Source organism: Bufo gargarizans, chromosome 1 (genome assembly GCF_014858855.1).
Source record: "Bufo gargarizans isolate SCDJY-AF-19 chromosome 1, ASM1485885v1, whole genome shotgun sequence".
NCBI lineage: Eukaryota > Metazoa > Chordata > Amphibia > Anura > Bufonidae > Bufo > Bufo gargarizans.
This window is the reverse complement of record NC_058080.1, coordinates 751212003-751239447: the sequence shown is the minus strand read 5'-3', so window position 1 is coordinate 751239447 and position 27445 is coordinate 751212003. Positions and strand designations below refer to the sequence as shown.

The following is a 27445-nucleotide window of genomic DNA, read 5'->3' as shown; positions in this document are numbered from 1 at the left end:
TGGGGGAAATTACTATATGGGGCAGTGTGGGGGAAATTACTATATGGGGCAGTGTGGGGGAAATTACTATATAGGGCAGTGTTGGGGAAATTACTATATGGGGCAGTGTGGGGGAAATTACTATATGGGGCAGTGTGGGGGAAATTACTATATGGGGCAGTGTGGGGTAAATTACTATATGGGGCAGTGTGGTGGAAATTACTATATGGGGCAGTGTGGTGGAAATTACTATATGGGGCAGTGTGGGGTAAATTACTATATGGGGCAGTGTGGGGTAAATTACTATATGGGGGCAGTGTGGGGTAAATTACTATATGGGGCAGTGTGGGGTAAATTACTATATGGGGCAGTGTGGGGGAAATTACTATATGGGGGCAGTGTGGGGGAAATTACTATATGGGGCAGTGTGGGGGAAATTACTATATGGGGCAGTGTGGGGGAAATTGCTATATGGGGCAGTGTGGGGTAAATTACTATATGGGGCAGTGTGGGGTAAATTACTATATGGGGGCAGTGTGGGGGAAATTACTATATGGGGCAGTGTGGGGTAAATTACTATATGGGGCAGTGTGGTGGAAATTACTATATAGGGCAGTGTTGGGGAAATTACTATTTGGGGCAGTGTGGGGGAAATTACTATATGGGGCAGTGTGGGGTAAATTGCTATATGGGGCAGTGTGGGGTAAATTACTATATGGGGGCAGTGTGGGGTAAATTACTATATGGGGGCAGTGTGGGGTAAATTACTATATGGGGCAGTGTGGTGGAAATTACTATATGGGGCAGTGTGGGGGAAATTACTATATGGGGGTAGTGTGGGGAAAATTACTATTTGGGGCAGTGTGGGGTAAATTACTATTTGGGGCAGTGTGGGGGAAATTACTATATGGGGCAGTGTGGGGTAAATTAATATATGGGGGCAGTGTGGGGTAAATTAATATATGGGGGCAGTGTGTGGGAAATTACTATATGGGGCAGTGTGGTGGAAATTACTATATGGGGCAGTGTGGGGTAACATAGTAACATAGTACATAAGGCTGAAAAAAGACATTTGTCCATCCAGTTCGGCCTGTCATCCTGCAAGTTGATCCAGAGGAAGGCAAAAAAAAACCCTGTGAGGTAGAAGCCAATTTTCTCCACTTTAGGGGAACATAAACTTCCTTCCCGACTCCAATCAGGCATCAGAATAACTCCCTGGATCAGCGACCCCTCTCTAGTAGCTATAGCCTGTAATATTATTACGCTCCAGAAATACATCCAGGCCCCTCCTGAATTCCTTTATTGTACTCCCCATCACCACCTCCTCAGGCAGAGAGCTCCATAGTCTCACTGCTCTTACCGTAAAGAATCCTCTTCTATGTTTGTGTACAAACCTTCTTTCCTCCAGACGCAGAGGATGTCCCCTCGTCACAGTCACAGTCCTGGGGATAAATAGATGAAGGGAGAGATCTCTGTACTGACCCCTGATATATTTATACATAGTAATTAGATCTCCCCTCAGTCGTCTTTTTTCTAAAGTGAATAACCCTAATTTTGATAATCTTTCAGGGTACTGTAGTTGCCCCATTCCAGTTATTACTTTAGTTGCCCTCCTCTGGACCCTCTCCAGCTCTGCTATGTCTGCCTTGTTTACAGGAGCCCAGAACTGTACACAGTACTCCATGTGTGGTCTGACTAGCGATTTGTAAAGTGGTAGGACTATGTTCTTATCACGGGAATCTATGCCCCTTCTGATGCAACCCATTATCTTGTTGGCCTTAGCAGCAGCTGCCTGACACTGGTTTTTGCAGCTTAGTTTGCTGTTTATTAAAATTCCTAGATCCTTTTCCATGTCAGTGTTACCCAGTGTTTTACCATTTAGTATGTACGGGTGACTTGCATTTTTCCTTCCCATGTGCATAACTTTACATTTATCAGTGTTAAGGGTAAATTACTATATGGGGCAGTGTGGTGGAAATTACTATATGGGGGCAGTGTGGGGGAAATTACTATATGGGGCAGTGTGGGGGAAATTACTATATGGGGCAGTGTGGGGGAAATTACTATATGGGGCAGTGTGGGGGAAATTACTATATGGGGCAGTGTGGTAGAAATTACTATATGGGGCAGTGTGGGGAAAATTAATATATGGGTCAGTGTGGGGAAAATTGCTATATGGGGATAGTGTGGGGTAAATTACTATATGGGGGCAGTGTGGGGTAAATTACTATATAGGGCAGTGTGGGGTTAATTACTATATGGGGCAGTGTGGTGGAAATTACTATATGGGGCAGTGTGGGGGAAATTGCTATATGGGGGCAGTGTGGGGGAAATTACTATATGGGGCAGTGTGGGGAAAATTAATATATGGGGCAGTGTGGTGGAAATTACTATATGGGGCAGTGTGGGGTAAATTACTATATTAGGGCAGTGTAACATAGTACATAACATAGTACATAAGGCCGAAAAAAGACATTTGTCCATCCAGTTCGGCCTGTCATGGGGCAGGCCGAACTGGAAATTACTATATAGGGCAGTGTTGGGGAAATTACTATATGGGGCAGTGTGGGGGAAATTACTATATGGGGGTAGTGTGGGGAAAATTACTATTTGGGGCAGTGTGGGGGAAATTACTATATGGGGCAGTGTGGGGGAAATTACTATATGGGGCAGTGTGGGGGAAATTACTATATGGGGCAGTGTGGGGAAAATTACTATATGGGGCAGTGTGGGGTAAATTACTATTTGGGGCAGTGTCTGGGAAATTACTATATGGGGCAGTGTGGGGGAAATTACTATGTGGGGCAGTGTGGGGGAAATTAATATATGGGGCAGTGTGTGGGAAATTACTATATGGGGCAGTGTGGTGGAAATTACTATATGGGGCAGTGTGGGGTAACATAGTAACATAGTACATAAGGCCGAAAAAAGCCCTCTGTCCATCCAGTTCGGCCTGTTCTCCTGCAAGTTGATCCAGAGGAAGGCAAAAAAAAACCCTGTGAGGTAGAAGCCAATTTTCTCCACTTTAGGGGAACATAAACTTCCTTCCCGACTCCAATCAGGCATCAGAATAACTCCCTGGATCAACGACCCCTCTCTAGTAGCTATAGCCTGTAATATTATTACGCTCCAGAAATACATCCAGGCCCCTCCTGAATTCCTTTATTGTACTCACCACCTCCTCAGGCAGAGAGCTCCATAGTCTCATTGCTCTTACCGTAAAGAATCCTCTTCTATGTTTGTGTACAAACCTTCTTTCCTCCAGACGCAGAGGATGTCCCCTCGTCACAGTCACAGTCCTGGGGATAAATAGATGATGGGAGAGATCTCTGTACTGACCCCTGATATATTTATACATAGTAATTAGATCTCCCCTCAGTCGTCTTTTTTCTAAAGTGAATAACCCTAATTTTGATAATCTTTCAGGGTACTGTAGTTGCCCCATTCCAGTTATTACTTTAGTTGCCCTCCTCTGGACCCTCTCCAGCTCTGCTATGTCTGCCTTGTTCACAGGAGCCCAGAACTGTACACAGTACTCCATGTGTGGTCTGACTAGCGATTTGTAAAGTGGTAGGACTATGTTCTTATCACGGGAATCTATGCCCCTTCTGATGCAACCCATTATCTTATTGCCTTAGCAGCAGCTGCCTGACACTGGTTTTTGCAGCTTAGTTTGCTGTTTATTAAAATTCCTAGATCCTTTTCCATGTCAGTGTTACCCAGTGTTTTACCATTTAGTATGTACGGGTGACTTGCATTTTTCCTTCCCATGTGCATAACTTTACATTTATCAGTGTTAAGGGTAAATTACTATATGGGGCAGTGTGGTGGAAATTACTATATGGGGGCAGTGTGGGGGAAATTACTATATGGGGCAGTGTGGGGGAAATTACTATATGGGGCAGTGTGGGGGAAATTACTATATGGGGCAGTGTGGGGGAAATTACTATATAGGGCAGTGTAGGGTAAATTACTATATGGGGCAGTGTGGTAGAAATTACTATATGGGTCAGTGTGGGGAAAATTAATATATGGGTCAGTGTGGGGAAAATTGCTATATGGGGGTAGTGTGGGGTAAATTACTATATGGGGGCAGTGTGGGGTAAATTACTATATAGGGCAGTGTGGGGTTAATTACTATATGGGGCAGTGTGGTGGAAATTACTATATGGGGCAGTGTGGTGGAAATTACTATATGGGGCAGTGTGGGGGAAATTACTATATGGGGCAGTGTGGGGGAAATTACTATATGGGGCAGTGTGGGGAAAATTAATATATGGGGCAGTGTGGTGGAAATTACTATATGGGGCAGTGTGGGGTAAATTACTATATTAGGGCAGTGTAACATAGTACATAACATCGTACATAAGGCCGAAAAAAGACATTTGTCCATCCAGTTCGGCCTGTCATGGGGCAGGCCGAACTGGAAATTACTATATAGGGCAGTGTTGGGGAAATTACTATATGGGGCAGTGTGGTGGAAATTACTATATGGGGCAGTGTGGTGGAAATTACTATATGGGGCAGTGTGGTGGAAATTACTATATGGGGGCAGTGTGGTGGAAATTACTATATGGGGGCAGTGTGGTGGAAATTACTATATGGGGGCAGTGTGGTGGAAATTACTATATGGGGCAGTGTGGGGAAAATGAATATGTGGGGGCAGTGTGGGGTAAATTATTATATGGGGGCAGTGTGGGGTAAATTACTATATGGGGCAGTGTGGTGGAAATTACTATATGGGGCAGTGTGGGGTAAATTACTATATGGGGCAGTGTGGGGAAAATTTATATATGGGGCAGTGTGGGGTAAATTACTATATGGGGGCAGTGTGGGGGAAATTACTATATGGGCAGTGTGGGGTAAATTACTATATGGGGCAGTGTGGGGGAAATTACTATATAGGGCAGTGTTGGGGAAATTACTATATAGGGCAGTGTTGGGGAAATTACTATATGGGGCAGTGTGGGGAAAATTAATATATGGGGCAGTGTGGGGTAAATTACTATATGGGGCAGTGTGGGGGAAATTACTATATGGAGCAGTGTGGGGTAAATTACTATATGGGGCAGTGTGGTGGAAATTACTATATGGAGCAGTGTGGGGGAAATTACTATTTGGGGCAGTGTGGGGGAAATTACTATATGGAGCAGTGTGGGGGAAATTACTATATGGGGCAGTGTGGGGGAAATTACTATATGGGGCAGTGTGGGGGAAATTACTATATGGGGCAGTGTGGGGGAAATTACTATATAGGGCAGTGTAGGGTAAATTACTATATGGGGCAGTGTGGTAGAAATTACTATATGGGTCAGTGTGGGGAAAATTAATATATGGGTCAGTGTGGGGAAAATTGCTATATGGGGGTAGTGTGGGGTAAATTACTATATGGGGGCAGTGTGGGGTAAATTACTATATGGGGCAGTGTGGGGTTAATTACTATATGGGGCAGTGTGGTGGAAATTACTATATGGGGCAGTGTGGTGGAAATTACTATATGGGGCAGTGTGGGGGAAATTACTATATGGGGCAGTGTGGGGGAAATTACTATATGGGGCAGTGTGGGGAAAATTAATATATGGGGCAGTGTGGTGGAAATTACTATATGGGGCAGTGTGGGGTAAATTACTATATTAGGGCAGTGTAACATAGTACATAACATCGTACATAAGGCCGAAAAAAGACATTTGTCCATCCAGTTCGGCCTGTCATGGGGCAGGCCGAACTGGAAATTACTATATAGGGCAGTGTTGGGGAAATTACTATATGGGGCAGTGTGGTGGAAATTACTATATGGGGCAGTGTGGTGGAAATTACTATATGGGGGCAGTGTGGTGGAAATTACTATATGGGGCAGTGTGGTGGAAATTACTATATGGGGCAGTGTGGTGGAAATTACTATATGGGGCAGTGTGGGGAAAATGAATATGTGGGGGCAGTGTGGGGTAAATTATTATATGGGGGCAGTGTGGGGTAAATTACTATATGGGGCAGTGTGGTGGAAATTACTATATGGGGCAGTGTGGGGTAAATTACTATATGGGGCAGTGTGGGGAAAATTTATATATGGGGCAGTGTGGGGTAAATTACTATATGGGGGCAGTGTGGGGGAAATTACTATATGGGCAGTGTGGGGTAAATTACTATATGGGGCAGTGTGGGGGAAATTACTATATAGGGCAGTGTTGGGGAAATTACTATATAGGGCAGTGTTGGGGAAATTACTATATGGGGCAGTGTGGGGAAAATTAATATATGGGGCAGTGTGGGGTAAATTACTATATGGGGCAGTGTGGTGGAAATTACTATATGGAGCAGTGTGGGGTAAATTACTATATGGGGCAGTGTGGTGGAAATTACTATATGGAGCAGTGTGGGGGAAATTACTATTTGGGGCAGTGTGGGGGAAATTACTATATGGGGCAGTGTGGGGGAAATTACTATATGGGGCAGTGTGGTGGAAATTACTATATGGAGCAGTGTGGGGTAAATTAATATATGGGGGCAGTGTGGGGGAAATTACTATATGGGGCAGTGTGGTGGAAATTACTATATGGAGCAGTGTGGGGTAAATTAATATATGGGGGCAGTGTGGGGGGAAATTACTATATGGAGCAGTGTGGGGGAAATTACTATTTGGGGCAGTGTGGGGGAAATTACTATATAGGGCAGTGTGGGGGAAATTACTATATGGGGCAGTGTTGGGGAAATTACTATTTGGGGCAGTGTGGGGGAAATTACTATATAGGGCAGTGTGGGGGAAATTACTATATGGGGCAGTGTGGGGGAAATTAGTATATGGGGGCAGTGTGGGGGAAATTACTATATGGGGCAGTGTTGGGGAAATTACTATTTGGGGCAGTGTGGGGGAAATTACTATATGTGGGCAGTGTGGGGGAAATTAGTATATGGGGGCAGTGTGGGGGAAATTACTATATGGGGGCAGTGTTGGGGAAATTACTATTTGGGGCAGTGTGGGGGAAATTACTGTATGGGGCAGTGTGGGGTAAATTACTATTTGGGGCAGTGTGGGGGAAATTACTGTATGGGGCAGTGTGGGGGAAATTACTATATAGGGCAGTGTTGGGGAAATTACTATTTGGGGCAGTGTGGGGGAAATTACTATTACAGGGACATATTAGGGGACATTATTTCTGGGGACACTATTCAGGCATTATTACCTGGAGCACAATATAGGATGTTAATATTACTCTAGGGGACATTATAATTGCTGTAGACACTATAGGGATCTTTGGGATAGTTTATCAAACCGGTGTAAAATAGAACTGGCTTAGTTGCCCATAGCAGCCAATCAGATCTCACCTTTCATATTTCACAGCTTCTTTGGAAAATGAAAGTAAGACACAATGTGAGATAGGTGGTCGCACCCAACCAACTCTCTAATTACTCAGTGGTCTCGACAGTTTAAACTTATACTGATCTGAGTGTACCTTAACGAAAAATAATACAGAACTTTTATTTTTCTCTTGTTAAGAGTATTAATAAGAATCTCCTGTACGCATTTCTTTTGTTAATGGAGGGGGGCTCATTTGCAATTGGCCCTGTTATCTTGTAGTTGGCTAGAGGTGGGGGTAGCTTAGCAGGGTATAGTTTTCTTGGAGTACTCTCTGATCTCTGCTCAAATCAGCCACGTTTTACTGACCCTCACCATCTAGTCTAGAGCGGGAAAGACTGTAGTCGGAGTACTGGAAAATGAAAGGTGGAATCTGATTGGCTGCCAGTTTAACTTTACACCAAATAAAGACAAATATTGTTAAAATAAGTGAGCTTCAAATCCAAAAAGAATATTGTACACACATCCATATGGTGGGTGAACCTCAGGAAATATGGATTGTTGTCCGGTATGGCAGACACATCGCAGCTCCAGAAGAATAGTCTCCGTACAAATGCCTTTGAAAAAGTGGTCATCCCGCCACGGGGAGGAGATATCAAACATAAAATCCTCCTGCGGGAGGCATATTGGATTTTTAAGTTGAATACACGGTATCCTATGGGACTCAATCTTAGAAAAGAGCTCATGTATTTGTATCAGCATTGAACTGAATATTTCAGAGTAGAATCAATAATGCTGGTATGTCTTCTAGTTATACATACATATATAACATTTTCCACCCCTCTACCCCTTTTTTTTTTTGTTGTTGTTTCCAGATTGTCTTTTTCTTCCTGTTTTTGCAGATCGATAATGCAAAGTCTTTTAAATCATCATTTGTTAGCATTTTGCTGCGTTTTTAAGGGTTTTCTGCATGGGGATGCAGAGGGTATGTTCACACTGTGCGGTTTTTCTATAATTGATGTATGAGATTTATATGGAGTTTGTCAGCTCATTTTTAGCATTGACTATTTACATAGTTTTTTCTATTGCATCCATGTAGATTACTGCAACCTTTTGCTCCTGCAGTTTACTTTTTAAGATAACACATTTGGGTGTAAAATGATGTATTTCTCAAATGGTGGTTGGGTGGTTTGGCTTTCTAAGGGTGAAGCCTTGTCCTCCCATTCACTTACCCCTCCCCTTTTTGCGTTCTATTGAAGGATTTGGGCTATTTTACCCTGAAAGCCAAGCCACACCTGAGGTTATTAGTAAGAACCTGTCTGGTTCGAAACATGTTTTTTATCCTGGATGCTGGAACTTCTTCTCCTAACTTTACACCAGTTTGATAAATGACCGCATTATGTCTACTGGGGTCACTATTTTTTCAGCAGTATAGTACCTGGGACATTGGGGAGCACGGTGGGCACAGTATTGGGGTGGCAGCAGGATGACATTGTTGGGACACCAGGATGGGGGGGGTTGATGGAAAAATTTAGAAATCTAACGTGTCTGTGTAACAAACTCTGTAGAGACGAGATGCGGCTGAAAAAATTAGTCATGGTGGTCTGGGTCAGATGCAGGAGAAGAGGAAAGAGAAGGTCTACATGACAGGAGATGACCCTGGATGTAAGAGGTATGTGGTGCTCTATTCTCCTCCAAGTCTTTTTTTATTATAATATGTATTTTAAATTCGACAAATTTATAACATACCAGATATCAGTGATAACTTTCTGTGTACAGATAAGGTAGTAGATGTTCCCTGCAGTCCTATATAGCACCCCACATAACACAATAATTCACTGTGTTATGTGGGGTGTTACATAGGACTGCAGGGAACATCTATGGCATCTGTACTCACAGAGTTATGAGATGGTGGGGGCCAGACTTCTGGCACCCCCGCCAATCCGCTGTTTCAGGAGACCGCGATGTCCTAGTGAGCGCCGCAGCCTCTTTGCTCCTTACCAAGCACAGTGCTGTCCATTTGATAGCACTCTCCCTGGTATTGCAGCTCAGCCCCAATCAGATGGGACAGAGCTGCACCTAGACAACGTGAACGATGAATGTGACGTCATATGGCCTAGGAAGAGACTGTGGCGCTCACGAAGGAGGGAGGAGCCCGAGTTGGGTAGACAGCCTCGGGCCTATCATGCACTTAATCCGCCCCTGAACATACTTAATGCTGTGTTGTCGCCAAAAGTCAGTCAGGTTAAACAAAACAGGCAGTTTAGGGTTTGGCCACAAAGGGAGCACCGGGGACCAACCTCCACTGCCCATTACCGTCTCACCTGTCAGAGTATTCCCCTTCCACAAATTGATCACTGCTGACATATTGGACGTGAGACACTTGACTGGGTTGCCTGCTCGATACAGGAAATTTGTCAAGGCTTCATATAATCTCAAGAGTGCCGCCTCTAGCACAATTGCTGGGTTATTGGCATCTGCCCGGATCCACCAACGTGCATACGTTAGTTGGACAGCCTGGTATTATCTATATAAATTGGGCATGGCCAGACCTTCCCTAACATAATGCGCTTTCAGCGTATGGCTAGCAATTCTGGGTTGGGTGTTAGGCCAGAGAAATGGGGTAAGTAGTCTATCAATAGCCACAAAGTGGGATTTCTGAAGAATCACTGGGGCTGCCCTATAGAAATAGAAAAGCTCAGGTAATATTATCATCCTATCAACGACAGTGGAAGTGTCACCCATGCCTTCAGCTTCTGAGTTATATACTCCACACTAGGAATTACATTAAGAGGAGTAAATTAGTGTACTTTTAAACATTTAGGTGTAAACCACATTGCCATCATGCCAAATATATTATTAAGGTGCACCATTTCAGAAATTTGGCCCAGACACAAAAACCAGATTTTAAAATGACACAAAAGGTACCGCAAATGATAAATGTCCCCCTATAAATCTTCCTCGGATTCATCAGATGTTTCCTAGAAGTCGTCATGTGGCATCAATGAAGCTTTCATATTCAAATATACAACCTGAAATAAACCTGTGAATCACCCAGCGATATGTTGTTTGGCTTTACTGTATATTATGTTGTACTTGTGCAATTATATAATATATATCATTTTTGTTACAGTTTTATTATTCCCCACAGACGGGGTTTGATGTTATATAGAGAAAATATTATAAAATGTACAGGAAAAACAATTATAAAAATGCTTGTTACAAATGAAATAATGCAGGAAGTGTATTCACTATTCGACAAGGAGAGCCCAAATGTGCCCCAGTATCTAGATAGGTTTACCATTAAACCGCAGGAATGTACTTATGAGGTTAATTATCACAGATCACCCGGTCAGATTAATTAATGATATACAGTACAGACCAAAAGTTTGGACACACCTTCTCATTCAAAGAGTTTTCTTTATTTTCATGACTATGAAAATTGTAGATTCACACCGAAGGCATCAAAACTATGAATTAACACATGTGGAATTATATACATAACAAAAAAGTGTGAAACAACTGAAAATATGTCATATTCTAGGTTCTTCAAAGTAGCCACCTTTTGCTTTGATTACTGCTTTGCACACGCTTGGCATTCTCTTGATGAGCTTCAAGAGGTAGTCACCTGAAATGGTTTTCACTTCACAAGTGTGCCCTGTCAGGTTTAATAAGTGGGATTTCTTGCCTTATAAATGGGGTTGGGACCATCAGTTGCGTTGTGGAGAAGTCAGGTGGATACACAGCTGATAGTCCTACTGAATAGACTGTTAGAATTTGTATTATGGCAAGAAAAAAGCAGCTAAGTGAAGAAAAACGAGTGGCCATCATTACTTTAAGAAATAAAGGTCAGTCAGTCCGAAAAATTGGGAAAACTTTGAAAGTGTCCCCAAGTGCAGTCACAAAAACCATCAAGCGCTACAAAGAAACTGGCTCACATGCGGACCGCCCCAGGAAAGGAAGACCAAGAGTCACCTATGCTGCAGGGGATAAGTTCATCCGAGTCACCAGCCTCAGAAATCGTAGGTTAACAGCAGCTCAGATTAGAGACCAGGTCAATGCCACACAGAGTTCTAGCAGCAGACACATCTCTAGAACAACTGTTAAGAGGAAACTGTGTGAATCAGGCCTTCATGGTAGAATATCTGCTAGGAAACCACTGCTAAGGACAGGCAACAAGCAGAAGAGACTTGTTTGGGCTAAAGAACACAAGAAATGGACATTAGACCAGTGGAAATCTGTGCTTTGGTCTGATGAGTCCAAATTTGAGATCTTTGGTTCCAACCACCGTGTCTTTGCTCCATGAAGCATGGAGGAGGAGGTGTGATGGTGTGGGGGTGCTTTGCTGGTGACACTGTTGGGGATTTATTCAAAATTGAAGGCATACTGAACCAGCATGGCTACCACAGCATCTTGCAGCGGCATGCTATTCCATCCGGTTTGCGTTTAGTTGGACCATTATTTATTTTTCAACAGGACAATGACCCCAAACACACCTCCAGGCTGTGTAAGGGCTATTTGACCATGAAGGAGAGTGACGGGGTGCTGCGCCAGATGACCTGGCCTCCACAGTCACCGGACCTGAACCCAATCGAGATGGTTTAGGGTGAGCTGGACCGCAGAGTGAAGGCAAAAGGGCCAACAAGTGCTAAGCATCTCTGGAAACTCCTTCAAGACTGTTGGAAGACCATTTCAGATGACTACCTCTTGAAGCTCATCAAGAGAATGCCAAGAGTGTGCAAAGCAGTAATCAAAGCAAAAGGTGGGTACTTTGAAGAACCTAGAATATTACATATTTTCAGTTGTTTCACACTTTTTTGTTATGTATATAATTCCACATGTGTTAATTCATAGTTTTGATGCCTTCCGTGTGAAGCTACAATTTTCATAGTCATAAAAATAAAGAAAACTCTTAGAATGAGAAGGTGTGTCCAAACTTTTGGTCTGTACTGTAGTCATCATGCCACCAATATCACTGTCTCCGCACAGGAGTCTGTAAGAGCAATGAATGTCACAGCGCTAGGAGAAAGAATAATATGAGCCAAGAAGACAATGTCTGTCAGTGACAATGGTGACGCTGTCGTGGAGCAAATAGAAGATTTAATTTTATCTGTAAATACTGTTTGTATGAAGACGAAATATTAATGTCCACATATGTTATAAAACTATTACATGGAGCGTCGTTACTTCTCCCCCATGTCACTCTGGATTCTCCTGCAGTGTGGGTGGAGGTGTGAATACAGTGATAAGAAACAAGGTTCATGGGGACAGTTCATCTTCACTGCTCTGTAAGTAAACAAGGCCCTTTTCTTCTGAGCATTACATTGATAGAGCCATGATAATTCCATCAAAAGAAAATAACAACTAAAAAAGCTGCACGACAGCAAGTAGCAGACAAGTTGCTCGACTATTCTGAGACTTGCTGTGGAGCGACTCATGTTGCCATATTGCTCCAACTTTGTAAGGCTACTTTAACATTAGTGTTAGGTTTGTCCGACAGTCTGTTCTGGCAGGAGAACAGACTGCCAGATCCGTACTAATGCTTGCACACGTGTGTTGCCAGATAGCAATTCAGCATTACAGGTTCTCTCTCTTGTGTGAATTCACTCATGTGTAACATTTGATTTCTCTGTAAAACATTTCTGACATTCTGAACATGAATATGGCTTCTCTCTTGTGTAAATTCTGTCATGTTTAACAAGATATCCTTTCTGCATAAAACATTTCTCACATTCTGAACAGGACTATGGCTTCACTCCTGTGTGAAGTCCTTCATGTGTAACAAGATTTGATTTATGTGCAAAACATTTCCCACATTCTGAACATGCATATGGTTTCTCTCGTTTGTGACTTCTCTCATGTGTAACAAGATATGATTTCTGTATAAAACATTTCCCACATTCTGAACATGAATATGGCTTCTCTCCTGTGTGACTTCTCTCGTGTAAAACAAGACCTGATTTTGTTGTAAAACATTTTCCACATTCTAAACATGAATACGGCTTCTCTCCTGTGTGAATTCTCTCATGTGTAACAAGATGTGATTTATGTGCAAAACATTTCCCACATTCTGAACATGAATATGGTTTCTCCCCTGTGTGACTTCTCTTATGTCTAACTAAAGTTGATTTCTGGGCAAAACATTTTCTACATTCTGAACATGAATACGGTTTTACTCCTGTGTGACTTCTCTGATGTGTAACAAGATTTGATTTCTGTGTAAAACATTTCCCACATTCTGAACATGAATATGGCTTCTCTCCTTTGTGGATTTTCTCATGTCTAACAAGAGTTGATTTATCTGTAAAACATTTCCCACATTCTGGACATGAATATGGTTTCTCCCCTGTGTGAATTTTCTCATGTGTAGCAAGATGGGATTTATCTGTAAAGCACCTACCACATTCTGAACAGGAGTATGGCTTCCTCTTTGTGTGAGTCCTTCTGTGTGTAGAAAGACCTGAGCTTTTTGTCAACTCTTTACCACGCTGAAACCATTTACCCCCTTTCTGGCCAGCACTTGTGATAATTTTTGATTGGTTAGGAGAAGATTCCTCATGATTAGAGGAATTATATAACAGATATGTGCTGTGAAGTACTGGAAATAACTGAAGAGTAATGACGTTTCCTCCCGAAGAGCGTGGCGTGATATCTTTATCTTCTACATTATAATTTAGTGATACTATGACATCCTCAGAATTCTTATTGGGATTCTCTGTGAAGATAAAAATTAGAAATTGTGATTTTTTTTCAATTGACATCCTGCCTCCTATCAACACATTTTGACCTTCAAAGCCAAGTAAGCATCATATTAATACAACAAATCTACTGAGGATCTGTCACCGCATTCCTGAACGCAAACTGCATTCATAATCAAATAGATATTTTAAATATGATGAAGATGGATTCATTAGAAAAATCCATGCCATAATGCCCAACTAGAGCTTAATTGTCCGAGCTGATCCCCTGCTGCTGCTGAAACCTCACACACTCTCAGTGCAAGCTGTAGTCTCCCTGGCTCTGCAGTGAGAGATCTTCCATCTTCCAGCAGCAGTTTCAGTGTGGAATTACAGATTCTAATTCCATCTTCAGCTTTCTTTTACTGCAGCCTGTACTGAAGCATGTGCGAGACAGCAACAACGAGGGAGGAGGTGCACTGAAAGGAGCTTGTCAACTAAGCTTTAGGTGGATGGAGACTGAGTTTAGCTAGTAAACACAGGTGTCATGAAAGGGTAGGGAAAAGTGCAGCCCTGTACTCCACCCGCACCACTGTCCCTACCTACTTGCACGATCCACCCGAAATAGTAGGCCACAACTTGAAGGCAGTTCCTAACTTGACTAAGTGCAGATGACTAAACCAAAATGGGTAAAGAGTAGTCAGACAGGAAGAGGAGAAAAAGAGACAGGCAAAGCCAAGACTGGATAAAGTCAGAGACAAAGTCACCAGGCAAAGTCGAGGTCACAGCTAGCCAAACACGAGACAATGTTCAATATCAAGCAAGGTCAAATAGCAGACAGAGTCAAATTCCAGGTCATGTCAGAGGCAAAAATCTGTACACAGAGGCAAAGTCAAAGAAACAGGCAAAAGGTCAGTGATCCAGAGAAACAAACACACAACTAGCTAGTGAGAAGGGAATATTAATCACAGACATATACCGTATTTTTCGCTTTTTAAGGCCTCATGCACACGACAGTTTATTTTCACGGTCCGCAAAAACGGGGTCCGTAGGTCCGTGATCCGTGACTGTTTTTTCGTCCGTGGGTCTTCCTTGATTTTTGGAGGATCCACGGACATGAAAAAAAAGTTGTTTTGTTGTCCGCCTGGCCGTGCGGAGCCAAACGGATCCGTCCTGAATTACAATGCAAGTCAATGGGGACGGATCCGTTTGACCTTGACACAATATGGTGCCATTTCAAACGGATCCGTCCCCATTGACTTTCAATGTAAAGTCTGGAGTTCTTTTATACCATCGGATTGGAGTTTTCTCCAATCCGATGGTATATTTAAACTTGAAGCGTCCCCATCACCATGGGAACGCCTCTATGTTAGAATATACTGTCGGATATGAGCTACAGCGTGAAACTCAGATCCGACAGTATATTCTAACACAGAGGCGTTCCCATGGTGATGGGGACGCTTCAAGTTAAAATATAGTTAGAATACACTACAAACTTTGTACAAGACTGCCCCCTGCTGCCTGGCAGCACCCGATCTCTTACAGGGGGATATGATAGCACAATTAACCCCTTCAGGTGCGGCACCTGAAGGGGTTAATTGTGCTATCATATCCCCCTGTAAGAGATCAGGGCTGCCAGGCAGCAGGGGGCAGACCCCCCCCCCTCCCCAGTTTGAATATCGTTGGTGGCACAGTGTGCGCCCCCCATCGGGCCCCCCGTCCTCCCTCTAGTGTAATAAATCGTTGGTGGGACAGTGTGCGCCCCCCCTTCCTCCCTCTATTGTTATAAATCGTTGGTGGCACAGTGTGCGCCCACCATCGGCCCCCCTCCCTCTATAGCAGTAACAACATTGGTGGCCAGTGTGCGGCCTCCCATCTCCTCCCCCCCCCCCCCATCATTGGTGGCAGCGGAGTTCCTGATCGGAGTCCCAGTTTAATCGCTGGGGCTCCGATCGGTAACCATAGGCAACCAGGACGCTACTGCAGTCCTGGTTGCCATGGTTACTTAGCAATAGTACAATAGTATAAGATTCATAGTTACCTGCTTGCTGCTGCGATGTCTGTGTCCGGCCGGGAGCTCCTCCTACTGGTAAGTGACAGGTCTGTGCGGCGCATTGCTAAAGAACTGTCACTTACCAGTAGGAGGAGCTCCCGGCCGGTCACAGACATCGCAGCAGCAAGCAGGTAAGTATGAATCTTCCACTATTGTACTATTGCTAAGTAACCATGGCAACCAGGGCTGCAGTAGCTTCCTGGTTGCCATGGTTACCGATCGGAGCCCCAGCGATTAAACTGGGACTCCGATCGGAACTACGCTGCCTGCCACCAATGATCGGGGGGGGGAGATGGGAGGCCGCACACTGCCACCAATGTTGTTACTGCTATAGAGGGAGGGGGGCCGATGGGGGGCGCACACTGTGCCACCAACGATTTATAACAATAGAGGGAGGAAGGGGGGGCCCGATGGGGGGCGCACACTGTGCCACCAACGATTTATTACACTAGAGGGAGGAAGGGGGGCCCGATGGGGGGCGCACACTGTGCCACCAACGATATTCAAACTGGGGAGGGGGGGGGGGTCTGCCCCCTGCTGCCTGGCAGCCCTGATCTCTTACAGGGGGATATGATAGTACAATTAACCCCTTCAGGTGCCGCACCTGAAGGGGTTAATTGTGCTATCATATCCCCCTGTAAGAGATCGGGTGCTGCCAGGCAGCAGGGGGCAGTCTTGTACAAAGTTTGTAGTGTATTCTAACTAGAAGCGTCCCCATCACCATGGGAACGCCTCTGTGTTAGAATATACTGTCGGATATGAGTTTTCACGAAGTGAAAACTTAGATCTGAAAAAGCTTTTATGCAGACGGATCTTCGGATCCGTCTGTATGAAAGCAACCTACGGCCACGGATCACGGCCACGGATGCCAATCTTGTGTGCATCCGTGTTCTTTCACTGACCCATTGACTTGAATGGGTCCGTGAACCGTTGTCCGTCAAAAAAATAGGACAGGTCATATTTTTTTGACGGACAGGATACACGGATCACGGATGCGGCTGCCAAACGGTGCATTTTCCGATTTTTCCACGGACCCATTGAAAGTCAATGGGTCCGCGAAAAAAAACGGAAAACGGCACAACGGCCACAGATGCACACAACGGTAGTGTGCATGACGCCTAAGATGCACTCCCCCCCCCCCCAAAAGTGGGGGGAAAATGGCCGTGCGTTTCATAAAGCGGATACTTCACTGGCCGCTATGCTGCACAGCGCGGCCAGCGAAGTATCAGTGTGGAGGGAGGAGGCGGGGCCACTCATTGCGGGGCCCGGTGCAGTGACTCTACTCTAATACACCGGGCCCCGCAACCGTTAAGTACATTCAATCCGAATGGGTCCACAATTACTGTACTGTACTTACTGTAGTACCATATGTATAGCATTAATACGGCGCAGACCGGCAGCTCCCTCGGTCATGCGCCACCTGCCCCAGCTCCCTCCTCATGCGCCGCCTGCCGCAGCTCCCTCCTCATGCGCCGCCTGCCTGTTCATTCATAAAGTGAGATAAGGCAGCAGGCAGGCGGTGCATGAGGAGGGAGCTGCGGCAGGCGGCGCATGACCGAGGGAGCTGCCGGTCTGCGCCATCTTAATGCTATACATAAGGTACTACAGTAAGTACAGTACAGTAATTGCGGACCCATTCGGATTGAATGTACTTAACAGCTGCAGGGCCCGGTGTATTAGAGTAGAGTCACTGCACCGGGCCCCGCCATGAGTGTCTCCGCCTCCTCCCTCCACACTGATGCATCTGATGGGGAATCTCTAGATGACACTTATGGGGATCTGTGGATGACATAAGTGTCATCCACAGATCCCCCATCAGTGTAATCCACAGATCCCCCCATAACAGTGCGTCATCCACAGATCCCCCCATAACAGTGCGTCATCCACAGATCTCTCCATAACAGTGAGTCATCCACAGATCCCCCCCATAACAGTGAGTCATCCACAGATCCCCCCCATAACAGTGAGTCATCCACAGATCCCCCCCATAACAGTGAGTCATCCACAGATCCCCCCCATAACAGTGCGTCATCCACAGATCCCCCCATAACAGTGCGTCATCCACAGATCCCCCCATAACAGTGCGTCATCCACAGATCCCTCATAGTTCAAAACTTACCAAAAGCACACCTTTTGGTTCAAAATATTTTTTTCTTATTTTCCGCCTCAAAAACCTAGGTGCGTCTTATCGGGAGCGTCTTATAAAGCAAAAAATACGGTATGTACGGCGGAAGTCCATTCCCTAAACATGGCGCCCACTGGCACGTGCAGCGGGCACCAAAGCCGCCGGGTTTCTGCTATTTTACGAAATAAATAAGGCTGATCGAATACATTTTCCCCTTCAGATGCCATTGTCAAATGTGACCACAGCATCTGATCAGTCCGGAAGCGGAAGTCGCGTGCTTCCGCTTCGGTAACAGCGTTCCCCGACCAAGATTGGGGAACCTGTTACATTGCTGAAATAGCTTGAAGCCTCAAGCAGGCTTTGGTGCCTATTTCAGGAATATACCAATACAGTCCACTAGGTGGCAGCATTGTATTGTTATATTCCAAATTAAGTGTTCAATGATGGCTGTTTAGCTATCAATGAACACAATGGGCAATCTAATGATTGCCAGTTATTGTCACCCAAGGCGACTTAAAAAGTAAAAAAAAGTTTTTACAAATATTTTTTTTTATATACCTAAAAAGTTCAAATCACCCCCCTTTCCTTAAAATAAAAGTACCTAACAAAAAAAATAAAAAATACATACATCATGGGCATCACCGTGTGCGAAAATGCCCATACAATTAAAGTATAACAATATTAATGGCATACGGCAAATGGCGTAACGGGGGAAAAAATAAGAACATCCAATTTGCCATTTTTTTTGTCACTTCAACTGCCCGATAATTTTTTTTATAAAAAGTGATCAAAAAGTCGCACACACTTCAAATTGGTATCACTAAAAAGAACAAATCGTCCCGCAAAAAATGAGCCCTCAGACAGCCCCGTACACATAGCTACAAAAAGTTGTAGGGGTCAGAATATGGTTAGAAAACTATTTTTTTTTCTCAAAGGTTTACATGTTTTTTTCAGTATTAAAACACGAGAAAAAATATACAAGTGTGGTATCGTTGTAACCGTACTGACCTGGAGAATGAAGGTAGCAGGTCAATTTTACCGCATAGTGTACAGTGTAAAAAAATTCTACCCCATTTGGATTTTTCTTTTCTGCTTCCTACTACATGGTATGCAACCATAAATGGTGCCATTAGAAAGTACAACTTGTCCCGCAAAAAATAAGCCCTCATAAGGCTATGTGAATGGAAAAATAAATAAGTAAGCACTATGGAAAAGTGGGGAATGAAAAACGAAAACGCAAAAATGGAAAATCCCAGGGTCATGAAGGGGTTAAATAGCCTGCCCTCAGAAAGTATGGGACGCAGAAACTGAGCCTGATTGGTCCAGCATCCTTGTTCTCTGATGGAAGATTGGAAAATGTTTAAAAAGGATTATATAGCTATTCTGACATGGAGTTTCACAGTAAGCACAGCAGCCTCATCAGGTCTAAGAAAGCTATTTAATACTACATGCATCCTATATTGTGAAATCTAGTGAGCGACCCTCTATAAACCCCTAGACAACAATAGTACAGGCGTTTTCATTATTCAAATATAAAAATATTTATCCCATATTGTGAATGGCATAATGGAAACAAAAATATCAGTATGGCCGATTCACCGGGGCCCTGATTCATTCATTCGATCAGAGATCACCATCAGCTGGATAAGGGGAACACTTCATGATGTGATGGGGACATCTCCAATCAAAGAGCAGCAGCCGGAGATCAGATTCTCCTCCTGCCCTGAAGGCACCAAGGACAGAATCTAAAGTCACTTTCTCCATTCATGATTCCATACCTGTGGTGACATCTCCTGGAATGTCCTCCTCCACCTCACTCTTACATGGGGGATCACCCATCATCTTCTCTTCTTCATCCTCCACTTTAATATCAGTCAGATCTTCCCCCTGATTTGTCATCTGTAACAATTCAGTACAATACAGCGGACAGGTGGGAAATCTAACAGATCCACATGAGAGACCCCCACAATCTATGACCCCTCTATGACTGCAGGACCCCCCTATATAGATGTGTATAGGGCTCAGCTCCATCTACCTGAGGGTTCTCTGGGACCTTCTCCTCTGGACAGTCCTGGGAATACAGAGGACGGGGACATCTCTCTGGTGGATTTCTCCTCCTGGATCCATCTGTGGAGACACAAGCACACAGTGACTGAATACATGGCCTCCTGTAGATCTGTCTATAGATCAGACACTTCTCTCAGCTCCTTGACTGCACACACGTGTACACACTGCACATGACGTCTCTTACCTTGTGATATAAGAGGCTGGTGCTCCTCCATTACATGTCACTGCACACACGTGTATACACTGCACATGGCGGCTCTTACCTTGTGATATAAGAGGCTGGTGCTCCTCCATTACATGTCACTGCACACACGTGTATACACTGCACATGACAGGTCTTACCTTGTGATATAAGAGGCTGGTGCTCCTCCATTACATGTCACTGCACACACGTGTACACACTGCACATGACGTCTCTTACCTTGTGATATAAGAGGCTGGTGCTCCTCCATTACATGTCACTGCACACACGTGTATACACTGCACATGACGGGTCTTACCCTGTGATATAAGAGGCTGGTGCTCCTCCATTACATGTCACTGCACACACGTGTATACACTGCACATGACGGGTCTTACCCTGTGATATAAGAGGCTGGTGCTCCTCCATTACATGTCACTGCACACACGTGTATACACTGCACATGACGGCTCTTACCTTGTGATATAAGAGGCTGGTGCTCCTCCATTACATGTCACTGCACACACGTGTATACACTGCACATGGCGGCTCTTACCTTGTGATATAAGAGGCTGGTGCTCCTCCACTACATGTCACTGCACACACGTGTATACACTGCACATGACGGGTCTTACCTTGTGATATAAGAGGCTGGTGCTCCTCCATTACATGTCACTGCACACACGTGTACACACTGCACATGACGTCTCTTACCTTGTGATATAAGAGGCTGGTGCTCCTCCATTACATGTCACTGCACACACGTGTATACACTGCACATGACGGGTCTTACCCTGTGATATAAGAGGCTGGTGCTCCTCCATTACATGTCACTGCACACACGTGTATACACTGCACATGACAGGTCTTACCTTGTGATATAAGAGGCTGGTGCTCCTCCATTACATGTCACTGCACACACGTGTACACACTGCACATGACGTCTCTTACCTTGTGATATAAGAGGCTGGTGCTCCTCCATTACATGTCACTGCACACACGTGTATACACTGCACATGACGGGTCTTACCCTGTGATATAAGAGGCTGGTGCTCCTCCATTACATGTCACTGCACACACGTGTATACACTGCACATGACGGGTCTTACCCTGTGATATAAGAGGCTGGTGCTCCTCCATTACATGTCACTGCACACACGTGTATACACTGCACATGACGGCTCTTACCTTGTGATATAAGAGGCTGGTGCTCCTCCATTACATGTCACTGCACACACGTGTATACACTGCACATGGCGGCTCTTACCTTGTGATATAAGAGGCTGGTGCTCCTCCACTACATGTCACTGCACACACGTGTATACACTGCACATGACGGGTCTTACCTTGTGATATAAGAGGCTGGTGCTCCTCCATTACATGTCACTGCACACACGTGTACACACTGCACATGACGTCTCTTACCTTGTGATATAAGAGGCTGGTGCTCCTCCATTACATGTCACTGCACACACGTGTATACACTGCACATGACGGGTCTTACCCTGTGATATAAGAGGCTGGTGCTCCTCCATTACATGTCACTGCACACACGTGTATACACTGCACATGACGGCTCTTACCTTGTTATATAAGAGGCTGGTGCTCCTCCATTACATGTCACTGCACACACGTGTATACACTGCACATGACGGGTCTTACCTTGTGATATAAGAGGCTGGTGCTCCTCCATTACATGTCACTGGACACACGTGTATACACTGCACATGACGGCTCTTACCTTGTGATATAAGAGGCTGGTGCTCCTCCATTACATGTCACTGCACACACGTGTATACACTGCACATGACGGCTTTTACCCTGTGATATAAGAGGCTGGTGCTCCTCCATTACATGTCACTGCACACACGTGTATACACTGCACATGACGGCTCTTACCTTGTGATATAAGAGGCTGGTGCTCCTCCATTACATGTCACTGCACACACGTGTATACACTGCACATGACGGCTCTTACCTTGTGATGTAAGAGGCTGGTGCTCCTCCATTACATGTCACTGCACACACGTGTATACACTGCACATGGCGGCTCTTACCCTGTGATATAAGAGGCTGGTGCTCCTCCATTACATGTCACTGCACACACGTGTATACACTGCACATGACGGCTCTTACCTTGCGATATAAGAGGCTGGTGCTCCTCCATTACATGTCACTGCACACAGGTGTATACACTGCACATGACGGCTCTTACCTTGTGATATAAGAGGCTGGTGCTCCTCCATTACATGTCACTGCACACACGTGTATACACTGCACATGACGGCTCTTACCTTGTGATATAAGAGGCTGGTGCTCCTCCATTACATTTCACTGCACACACATGTATACACTGCACATGACGGGTCTCACCTTGTGATATAAGAGGCTGGTGCTCCTCCATTACATGTCACTGCACACACGTGTATACACTGCACATGACGGCTCTTACCTTGTGATATAAGAGGCTGGTGCTCCTCCATTACATGTCACTGCACACACGTGTATACACTGCACATGACGGCTCTTACCTTGTGATATAAGAGACTGGTGCTCCTCCATTACATGTCACTGCACACACGTGTATACACTGCACATGACGGCTCTTACCTTGTGATATAAGAGGCTGGTGCTCCTCCATTACATGTCACTGCACACACGTGTATACACTGCACATGAATCAGGCCCCGATTCATAAATTCTACTGTTTGTGGCGTGTCCACATTGATCAATAGATAAGCAATTCTATTAGACCCCGATTTACAAATTGGGGTGATAAATCGGTCTCATTCTTCTGTTTGTGACGTGTCCACATTGATATTTATCCGTTAGCCAGTTACTGTGACTCAGTGTTACAGAGCGCTCTTTATTTAACACCCCGTGGGCAGTTCAAACAAATTGATTCTTCGTACAAGTGGTTTGTCGTTTTCGGTCATAAAAATTAGTCTTGGAGTGAAGAAATTAGTCTTTTAGCAAATGAATTAATCTGCTCCAGTATTACAATCCTCGATCCCTATGACAAACAACATTGAGCGGGGAACCTGCACCTGTAAGGGCATCACAGAACAGTTAGTGCTGAAGGCCACTTGGCCCTTGATGAAGATGGATGCTGACTGCCTGGGGTCAAATAACTCTTTGTATTAGGGTTAAAACCAGATGGGCCGAACTTAGTGGATGGATTAAGTATGGCCATACAGGAGGAGTCTCATTGGTTATTGGAATGAACCACACAAATCACTCCACCAACTCAACCCAAATTCATCATAGCCAATACATTCTTTTAGTCAGTGTTTGGTCAGTATTTGATCAGAGTTTGTAAGCCAAAAGCAGGAGTGGGTCCAACACAGAGAGGATTCCATTATGTTTTATCTCTGTTTCTGACCCACTCCTGTTTTTGGCTTACAAACTCTGATCAAATACTGATGCAAAACACTGACAAAATACTGACCATCTAAAAGAGGCTTTGTGGATGCTCAAAATACAGGATCATTTATTTTTATTTTTATGTTCTTCTGACGGATCAGAAGAACGGAAACAAACAGTGATATAAACACAGCCTTACTGCCACTGCTGATGCCCCCTCCTCCACTCTGTCATGGGGCCACTTTTGTCATGGTTACTACCACTGCTATGGGGCCACTATTGCCGCCACCATGCTCATTCTGTTATGGGGTCACTACTTGAATCTTGGGGCACTGCACAGTCAAGTCCACAGCAATACATTAGACCTGACACTTATATTGACCTGTAATACTGAGGCACAGTAATTCCACAGCTAACAGAAGGGATTAGCTTTGAATCTTGGTGCCCTCCACAGTGATGTAGATGGCGATAAATTACACCTGTAATAATGACGGCACAGTATGGCACCTAAAGAACGGATTAACTATGAACAGTGACCATAGCTGCATATTCAAGGTGCCGATTAGAAAAGGGAAAACCGTGGAGAGGCAACACTATAACACTAATAAAAATGAAGCATTTCCTTTCTATAATTTAATCCTTTAGGAAAAGATGTGTTCAATTTGAAAATCCAAAAGGCCTCCCTCAACAGTAATTTATGTTTTAAATCACCACCTCTGGACAAAAGGGAGAATTTTTTCTATTCCATATGCTTTGAAAAAACTGGTGTTTCTATTATGTTCATTTATGAAGTGCCTGGCAGTCCCTGATATAGGAGGGATTTGTGATGTAATTTAGATGTTCCAGGATCCGTTGTTTGAGTTTCCTGGACGTACTACCTATATACAATAGGTTGCAATGTGTGCAAGAAATAGCATATATCAAATAGGAGCTGTTGCAATTCATATATGAATTGATATTGAATTCCATAGTATTTTCTGAATCATGGAATTTCTTCACTGGGGCAACATAACTGCAGGTTTTGCAGGGATGACTGCCGCAGCGAAAAAACCCTCTATGACGTAACCAAGTGCATTTTCTTTTTTGTGCAGTGGATGAAAACAGACGGCCAAAGTGCTGAGGCCAGAGTAGGGGAGCGTCTAGCAAACCACTCTGTAACCTTGTTCCAGAAGGGCACGTGTCTTCTCATCCTCATACAAAATCGGCAAACAATGTGAGACGATTTGTTTGATCGCATCAAACTGTTTGCTGTAAGCGAGTATAAGGGTGGGCACTGGTATATTAGAAGAGCTCCTCCTACTTCTAAATAGCAGATCTTCTCGTTTTTTGTTTGTCGCAATTCCGAGTGCTCTGGCCACCATCCAATGCGGATACCCTCGGACGAGAAAACAAGTTTTAATGATTGAGCACTCCTTGGCATAATTCGCCATATTGCTACACTTTCTCCTTGCTCGTATAAATTCTCCAACAGGTACCGATTTGATGGTATGCATTGGGTGGTGACTATTAGCCCTCAGAATCGTGTTCCCAGAGGTCGGCTTCTGAAAGGTGCAAGTACTAATAATTTGATGTGGGACTCCTCTCAGAGTTAAATCGAGAAAATGAATCTGAGTATGGTCATGACTGCAGGTAAACCTCAGATTATATGTGTTTGAATTGACATAGTCCAAGAAAGAGGGTATGGCAGGCACATCGCCCCCCCAAATGATGAGCAGGTCATCGATGTACCTGCCATACCAATCGATCTGCTCTGCAAAAGGATTATCTGGTGTGAAAATAAAACGTTGCTCCCAAAATGACACTGTCAAATTAGCAAGGGAGGGGGAGAACTTGGCTCCCATTGAAACTCCTCTGGTTTGCAAGTAGTATTTGTCGTCAAATGAAAAATTATTGTGTGTTAAGAAAAATTCTGAGACACACAATATATAATTAATAGCTTCTTCCCTATGATGACTATACCGATGCAAATGATATTCCAGAGAGAGGAGGGCAATAAAGTGTGGTATTGAAGGATAGAGGGATATCACATCTAGCGACAACCAGGTATATCTGGTGTCCCATTCTTTGTTGAAAAAACTTCTTAAAACCTCCCCTGTATCCCTGAGATAACCTGGAACCACAATGACAGTGTGGAGGTGGCAGCAGCATCAAGAGACGACACAGTAGCAAGGTGACATAGTGAGGAGGTGGCAGAGGCATCAGGATACCACAGAGTGACCCGGTGACAAAGTGGGGAGGTGGGTAGCAATATAAGTACCAGCTGAAGATGGTGGGTAAAAGAAGGAGCACTCCATACCTGTGGTCACATCTCCTGGAATGTCCTCCTCCTCCACCTCACTCTTACACGGGGGATCGCCCATCATCCTCTCTTCTTCATCCTCCACTTTAATATCAGTCAGATCTTCCCCCTGATTTGTCAACTGTAACAATTCAGTACAATACAGCAGACAGGTGGGAAATCTAACAGATCCACATGAGAGACCCCCACAATCTATGACCCATCTATGACTGCAGGACCCCCTATATAGATGTGTATAGGGCTCAGCTCCATCTACCTGAAGATTCTCCAGGACCTTCTCCTCTGGACAGTCCTGGGAATACAGAGGATGGGGACATCTCTCTGGTGGATTTCTCCTCCTGGATCCATCTGGGGAGACACAAGCACACAGTGACTGAATACGTGGCCTCCTGTAGATCTGTCTATAGATCAGACACTTCTCTCCGCTCCTTCACTTCTAGGTTTAGTTATTAGGAAGAAATAACAATATTCTGCTCCTCACCACCTGTGCCGAGGTCCCAGCACCTAGCAGGTCACAAGACCGGAGTAACCTCTGGTCTATGAAAGTGAATGGTGGACAGATGGCTGACAGCTCTTCCACAATAGAAAATTTGAGGATACAGATATTGGGGGGTGGGGGAGTTCAGGTAGATTATTTTAAGCCCTGTGGCACACTACCAACCAAAAATAGCTGTCTGGGGATCTTTCTGGCAAAATGACACATGAGGTAAATTTCGAGAGAGAAAACCCACGGTGAAGACTTGCATCAGTCAGACATAGTACATGGTATAAGGAAAACAACTACTCTCAGTCTCCTCTCCATCAGGCTCCGAGGTGTTGGAGAAAGCTCTACATCTATATCCCCTCCAAGGCTCCTTTCGCTGGGAAAACAATTATTTTCTCCAAAGGAGGGGTCATCGTGAATGGGGAAAAAGAAAAATTATTTGAGGACATTTCCTGGATATTTTCCATGACAGCTCCACGAGAGAGACTGCCATCCTGCTGGACAGGAACAGGAACCTCTGAGATCTCTGAAACACAGCTTCATTAAAAGGATAGGTATACCATTCTTGGGTTGACCCTGCTAACAGAAGCAGTTTATTTATATATTTTGATGCAATGTGGTCCTCCATTACATGTCACTGCACACACATGTATACACTGCACATGACGACTCTTACCTTCTGATATAAGAGGCTGGTGCTCCTCCATTACATGTCACTGCACACACGTGTATACACTGCACATGACGGCTCTTACCTTGTGATATAAGAGGCTGGTGCTCCTCCATTATGTCACGGTAGGTAAGGAAAGGGAAGCAAACCAAATACAACAAAAGCAACAAAACACCAGGCTAGGCCCCAAAGCTAGGGAACAGGGAAAGGTCACCACCTGACAATCCCTGAGCCTTTTCCTGACTGCTGACAA

General features: G+C 44.5%; 2 protein-coding genes across 2 annotated transcripts in view; one reads left to right on the top strand and one right to left on the bottom strand.

Moving 5' to 3' along the window:
* LOC122925098 (oocyte zinc finger protein XlCOF6-like) overlaps positions 1 to 27445 on the top strand; it is an 818943-nt gene that overhangs the window by 769093 nt on the left and 22405 nt on the right. The gene's annotated exons all lie outside the window — the stretch shown is intronic.
* Positions 12207 to 20089, bottom strand: LOC122925132 (gastrula zinc finger protein XlCGF17.1-like). The gene is made up of 2 exons (XM_044276661.1): positions 19907 to 20089; positions 12207 to 13988 (listed from the first exon to the last, which is right to left on the bottom strand). Exons 1-2 carry the CDS (start codon positions 20025 to 20027, stop codon positions 13018 to 13020), a joined length of 1092 nt encoding a protein of 363 aa, XP_044132596.1. The 5' UTR covers positions 20028 to 20089; the 3' UTR covers positions 12207 to 13017.

Coding starts and splice junctions, on each gene's coding strand:
- LOC122925132 (XM_044276661.1), bottom strand. CDS start 20,027: ATGACAAATCAGGGGGAAGATCTGACTGATATTAAAGTGGAGGATGAA. Junction 13,989..19,906: donor TCCAGGAGATGTCACCACAG/GTATGGAATCAT, acceptor TTATCTTCACAG/AGAATCCCAATAAGAATTCT.